Genomic DNA, 6,988 nt, shown 5'->3' with positions numbered 1-6,988 from the left:
AAATTAGCGCCTGAAGTGCTACTAACTGCGCTAAAGTTGTTAGTCAAAGCGGCAGCTTTATTTAAATGAGTAAAAGTCATTATTACCCTGTTTTCCCCTGTCTCCCCCCCCCCGCCGCCATCTGAGTGAGGCAGCGGGACTGCGCGCTCAGGTACACCCAGCCAATGAGAGTGCAGGTGGGCGGGCTGAGCGGCGGAGAGGCGGCCTGCGGAGCACAGCCGCACACCTTCAGATGGAGATGAAGTAGCAGCAGCCGCGCTACACCAGGAGGAACAGCGCCCGCACCACGGTTCCCTTCAGCAGGGGGGAAACAGGTGACACAGACACACCGAGCGTCCACCGGTGGAAACTACCGCGGTTACCACCTCCCCACCCGACACGCGCACCCTCACCCCCCACCCCGGCCAAAGCAACCACATGCATTTCGCTCTGCTCATCTGAAAAGTCCGCTGCAGATCATGGAAAATGCTCACACCAAGTCCGCCGCCGAAGTTTTGGRCAACTTCGGTGTGAACGAGAACACGGGGCTGACTCTGGAGCAGGTCAAAGCCAGTTTGGAGAAATATGGACCGAACGGTGAGTCATTTATTTTACAACATTTCAGAACATAAACACATCATGGTAGGTGGTGCGCTTCTCACTGTTACAGCATGTATCGACTCCCTTTGCCAGGAAATCCCTCAACTGTCGCGCTGTTTCAAGACGAGGCAGGTCGTGCGCGTAAAAATAATAAAAAATAAAATAAAAAAAAATCTCCAGGCGCGCGTAATTGGAACAATTAGCGCACAATATCAGACTATTGGTGTGCAAAGTTAGATCAGGGTCCCCATTTTAGGTCGTGAAACACCAAGTAGGGGGTCCTGAGGTGATTTCAAACAATCAAATTATATATTAAATGTGTTTAAAATGTCACATTTGGCTACATTTGATAGATAAAGTGAAGTTGTTAAGGCTGTTTGTGTTTGTAAACATGTTCTGGAGATATATATATATTATATTATATATTTATATATATATATCGTTTGAAAACCATTCATGTAGATCAGCATYCCTCACTACCCTGCAGCAGGTCTTCAGGTTCTGCAGAAGTCTGATACTCACTCACTCATCCATTCATTCAAATCAGGTGTGTTGAAGCAGAAAAACATCTCAAACCTGCAGGATTGGGGATCTGGATCGATCTGGAGCTTATTTTTCTTTTTTAATTACTGTATTTATTCACTGAGTCACCTGGAGACGCCTCAGGTAGACTGCAGCCTAAAGATCTCATACCTGACCTGGACAGACCCACACACACACACACACACACCCTTCCTGAAGTAGTGAGGCTGTGTTTAGTGTGAGAACAGGCACATCCAAGGCATGTCACGCAGGAATCAGGAAGTGCATCGAGAGCACAGGCTGCCTCCGGCTGCCGGAGTGGAAGCGATGAAATAGGTACAGATGATGAAACAGAAAATCTTGAACAACCTGTTTTCACTTTCAACAGTCGCCYGACAACAGGGCCTCTACTTTACAGTTCAGGTTACAGAGTAAATACAAGGCCTCTTTGAAGGAATGTGTGTCGCCCACCACCTTTCTCAGGCAGATCTGTTGTCGTTTGGGTTAAACAACTCAAACATTTTGTGCTGTTTGCTAAAGTTGCCTTACTGTGGCGGCCATATTGAGTTGGGTTGACTCCAAAAATGAATCAGTTGTAGATGAACCTCCAGTTCAAGTTTTAAGATTGTTTCGTAAAAAAAAAAAAAAAAAAAAAAAAGTTCTGTGGATCTTGCGATATTTTCTAATGCTTGTGGACAAAGAGCAGATGAGGACCATGCTCGCTTTTCTTTCAGCGGCAGGTGACAGAGAGGACAAGAGCTCCAGCTGATAATTTTGGAGTGACGCTCTTTGCTGTCAGAATTGTTAGTGAGGGTCTGTTGTCACGCAGGACGCCGGTGTCCGCTGAGTATTTTTCACGTCGAGCCTCCAACCTGACATCAGCACACCTTGCCACCTCCACCCCTGGCCTGTCATTTGCATGTGTCCAAGCTGTGCAGCAGAGTGGCACATTGTGCCGGCTGAACAGTAGCCCTTTTGTTGCAGGCCAGCCGCTCTCTCTCTCTCTCTCTCTCTCTCTCTCTCTCTCTCTCTCTCTCTCTCTCTCTCTCTACACAGGGCTTGTGATGACTTCATGGAAAAAAAGGCAACGTCTTGCCACAGATAACATCTCTTTCGCTTTTAGCTGTGAACTTCCTGCCTCGTGTGAGCGCCTGGCAGACGATTACAAGAGAGAGGGAATACTCCCCCAATGTCTCATGCCTGCAAAATGAGCTAAATAATTTTAAAAAGGACAGCAAACAGGATGGCTGTTTAACTAATGTCTGAGAAGTACGACGGCTGCATCCCTCCTCCTCCTCTCTGCTGACATATCAGACTGTAGATGAAGCAAGATGCAGGCCTGATGTTCAGAGCAGTTTGATGACCTTGCTCAACGTGTGCTGTATCGTTAGCTGTAGGAGTGGGTGATGGGATTAGATTGTGGTGGCTTATAATTAGGGTTGGGAACCTTTTACCATCTCACGATTAAGGGATGGGTACCTTTTGACATTTGAATCGATTCGGTACCAATATCCAGTACCTGGGAATCAGTACAGGTACTTAACGGTACCAATTTTTGGTATTTTGTGTGTGTGTTTTTTTTAAATAATAAACTTTTATTTTTAACATATTTCTCAATATATAAAATTAACAAATATCAAGACAACATCCAAATCTTTGAATTGTAACATCTGTTGTGTAACTTATTTCTTTAAGGTGAAAACTCTTGAAAACAACTAGACTGTTTTGTCTTATTGCACAAATTAAAATCCAGCTCCATGTATTTCTATTGTCCCCACTAGAAAAAATTGTGTGATGGAGGTCAATGGAAGGCAAATGAGTTTAAATCAAATAAGCAAAAGAGGATGGAGTTAAAATAAATAAAAGGTATTCAAGCTACGTTTGGAGCATCCAAAACGCGTCCAGCGCTTCAAGTTAGCTGCTTGTGCTCTTTAGGTCAGACGTGTTCGGACTGTCGGGAAGCCCCTCTGTTTTCCTCTGCCGCTCTCTGTTTAATGCTGGATGAAATAAAGAAAGTGGCGGTACTTTATTTACTTTGAGCAAGCGAACGTCGTGCTCACAAGATTATTAATCCAGCAGATAATTCAGAGGCGGTCTGTTCAGAGAGTTTAGGAGCTGGGAGCTGCAAGGCTCACTTAGCTACGTTCAGACCGAACTGTTTACTGAAGCAGCGGCTGCTGACGTCATTACGCTCTTGCACGATGCTGCGTTTCAGGACAAGCATGGAAAACTCACCGCTTTTACGCCAATAGGGTCGCAATGATGCATTTAGGTACTGAAACATGGTACCGTTTGATGTTACGTGAATAGGTTCTTGGGAGTACCGACAGAATTCGGTACCCATCCCTACTCATGATTCAATTCAAAATCGGTTTTTCATTCAAAACTCGTGAGCCCATTTGTCGTGTTCCTAAAGTGCTTCATCTTCATTTAGCAGATTTTGCACACAGTGAAGCTCAGGTCAAACTCAGACTCATTCAGTAGAAAACAAAATGAGCCCAAATCTTTGCATTCAATAAAGACGGGGTCAGCTGAATCTCTCTTTCCTCCAGTTTTGTAGTTTCCTCTTTGTTTTGATGCTTTCTGCACATGCATACCTTCCACAACTTGCTGCATGTGACGTCAGGACGTCTCAAGTGGTTACAAAATGGAGGTCGACAACCTTTTGGATTTTCTTTCTTTCTTTATTATTTTTATAATATTTAAAATTCAATTTTGGGACATTTTAAATCGATTCTGAATATTTGTAAATGAGAATCACGATTCTGGTGTAAAACGAGTTTTTGGTGCACCCCTAATTATAATGTGTTGACAAACTGCCAAAGCAGAGAGCGTGGATATTTCTTAACAATCTAATGCCCCTTTTCCATGGTGTTGTGTCGGAACGGTCGGTGTAGGTACGGGTCGGACCGGTTGGTTTTATACTGATGTTCCAGTCCGGTTCCAATGGGTGTGTTTTGGGTGGTTGGTGGAGGTGGTTTTTAGGTGTTTTTGAAAAAATTTAATGGGCAAAATGAGAGATGGAAACACATTTGATGAATAACTTGAAATTTAAAGAATTTGCAAAAATTTAGCCAATCAGTGATGAACAGTGTTCTGACGTCGCATTTTGGTGTCAACTGGGGCCGGTTGGAACCACAATGAAGTAGGTACTTAAAAAAGGGCCGGTTCCATGAATCTGGCCTAATGGAAATGGCTTGGAACTGTACCGAACCATACCGAAACTACACTAAGTGGCACTAGTGAAAAGGGGCATACCGGTAAGTGTTTTTTTTTTAAAATTTTTTTAAAAAAATTTTCAGATTTGATGTTTGCAATGAGTGTGATTGTTAGGGCTGCACAATATATCGAAAATTTGTTGTCATCACGATAACAGCCTGTGCAATATGCATATCCAAAAAAAAAAAAAAGAACTGCATAAACTGTTTAAATGGTTGTCTCAAAAGTTTGCATTTATGAGTTTTGTCACGCAGACAGACGCTTGAAGTATTTCACCAATCAAACGGAGCCCCTCGTGTATTTGACCAATTGGATAGATCTATCCAAAGCTTAAAAAGAAAAATCATACTGGAATAAAAGAGATTTAGTTTTTTTTGTATGTATGTACCGTATGAATAATATCTTTGAACAACCATCAGTTTTGTTGGCACATTTTGATCAAATGAGCGGCTCGGCTCATTCACAACGTCTCCAAACACTGAGTTAATCTCACTGGATGAGTACAAGCACCTTGTTTTTTTACAAGACCGTTTATCACCTTCACTGCAAAATAGTTGTTCATGCGCACATGCACACACAGTTTCTCTGTGCATGTGTTTGAGTGTGTCGGTTTGTGGCTGCACAAACGAGGCTTGTGCTGTTGTGGTGCTTGAAGTTTGTGCCCTCTGCACCCACAAAGCTGCACTACATTCATTTTTCGACGGTGTCAAAAACTGAACTGAGGGTTAATGATTCTGAAACGGATTGGATTGAAGTCATTTGTGGAGTTTCTAAGAGCAGTTGGCTGTGGTGGCCTGCTTAAATCAAGTGGACTGCAAAGGTTAATCAGTTGTAGATGATTAGTTCACAACGAGTGAAGCAATCACCCAATGATTAGTTACTGCAAGTTGCATCAACTCTGTTTCATTAAACTCTGTCCAGTTTAACACAGTGAGGACAAACTAGTGAGCTCCATCTGTGAACAAACTACTCCCAACGAGCCTTCTGACTGTCACATTTTAAAGGGTTTTAGATCAAATTCTTCGTTTTCAGAAGTGGWCGGTAATTGGACAGCACCAACTGGGAGCTTGGTTTCTATGTTCGTCAGGTTTGTGACACGTTCCTGCGTGCAGGAGTCTGTCTGCCACGAGTATTGACTGCAGCTTCCTCTGGTGGGATCTTGTACACGATTCTGTTTCTCTTCCTGTTTTGCAACGCTGCACAAAGCGGCCTGACTTTCTCACTCTGCCATTTGAAATGCGAGAGACGTTTGGCCGTTTCCTGCTCCTCCTCCAACACTGGCGTGAGTGCACGTTTCAGAGCGCAGGCGTCGTCAGCCTCCGCTCGTCTAAAAGACAGTTCAGCTGTGGTGAACGTTGGTAGGGGTGTAAAGGAAGAGTTGGGTTATTGAAAAGTAGTTAAAACCCTCAGGACCACTGAGTCACTTCCTCTGTTCTAGTGTTCTCTCTCTGTGTGTGTGTGTGTGTGTGTGTGTGTGTGTGTGTTGTCATATCTCAAAAAACATAGGTAACTAGTAGGGGTGCAACAATACATGTACCTGTATCAAACTGTTCAATACAGTGCTTTAGGTTCAACACACACTATGTATGGAACAATACAGATTTTTTTAAACTTACTTTATCAACTTGTCTTCTGAAGATGCTCTGTGTTGAAGGATCAGTGGATCTGTGTTCGACTACCCCACCTAGGCTGTATTTTTGAGTGCAGATCCACTGAGAAACTTGCTGTTTCAGCAACATTTAATTTAAAAACTGTTGAGGTTAAGCAAATGTTCTTTATTAATTTAAATAAATTACAAGTTAAGAAGGGCAAAGACATTACTTTTTTTGTATCGGAAAAATATCGAACCGTGAGACTAAAGTATCGAACCGAATCGTGAATTTTCTGTATCGTTGCACCAGTAACTAGGGCTGGCCGATATGGCAGAAAAACCTATCACATTACAAGCGTTTCATATTGGTTCATATCGATAATTGATTAGTTTTAGATAACATTAGTCTGACTCTTGTTGAACTTAAAATATTTGAAATACTGCCAAACTGGTGACGTGACCTTACCTCTTCTATCCACAATTTCCTCTCGAGCTGTTGCATCATTTTCTCCTTTCATTCCACGTACTTCTTTTTTGTTTTTAAGCAGTTATGAGGCATGGTGATAACACATGAAACTGCTACTGCTCATGTTACTCCACAGGTGTTTTGCTAGCTAACCTTGTTTAGCTGCAGACTTTCAGTTTAATAAGACTTGATCTGCTCCTAAATAATTGAAAATGGCTGAAGTCTGTTGCAAAATAGAATTTTTTTTCTTTTTTCACCATAAGCAACAGGTTTTGAGGACAAGTTTGTAAATTGGACAGTTTCTACTGAAATCTCAAAGGTGTTTGAATTAGAAAGGAATCATAAGTAAAAGTGTACTTAAACTACAACATTCCATCACTGTGAATTTCATTAAGATATTGTTTCTTAACATGTAAAATAATTATAGTGGTAATAACAAATATCTTGGAGATAACTTTCAGTCAGATGTTTTCTTTTCCCTTTTTTTGTCACTTAGTAGAAAACGAAACTAAATATTAGTTTATTTATTTCTTCATCAGTGACTTGTTTTTTTTTTAAGTGAAGACAAAATAGAGACAGAGAGAAAAACAGAGAGAGAAGTAATTAGAAAG

The 6,988-nt window shown here is 41.9% G+C and overlaps 1 protein-coding gene across 2 annotated transcripts in view; it reads left to right on the top strand.

Moving 5' to 3' along the window:
• Window positions 1–203: 203 nt before the first annotated feature.
• The window catches only part of LOC106528045 (sarcoplasmic/endoplasmic reticulum calcium ATPase 2), a 68,113-nt gene continuing 61,328 nt past the window's right edge, over window positions 204–6,988 (top strand). For both annotated transcript variants that reach the window (XM_014023098.1, XM_014023097.1), the window contains exon 1: window positions 204–576. In XM_014023098.1, coding sequence (XP_013878552.1) covers window positions 459–576 — 118 coding nt within the window. In that variant the 5' untranslated portion in view covers window positions 204–458. The remainder of the gene's footprint in view (window positions 577–6,988) is intronic.

Source organism: Austrofundulus limnaeus, unplaced genomic scaffold, assembly GCF_001266775.1.
Source record: "Austrofundulus limnaeus strain Quisiro unplaced genomic scaffold, Austrofundulus_limnaeus-1.0 Scaffold357, whole genome shotgun sequence".
Classification (NCBI taxonomy): domain Eukaryota; kingdom Metazoa; phylum Chordata; class Actinopteri; order Cyprinodontiformes; family Rivulidae; genus Austrofundulus; species Austrofundulus limnaeus.
The sequence above is the reverse complement of the archived record's forward strand: the minus strand, read 5'-3'. Positions and strand labels throughout refer to the sequence as shown.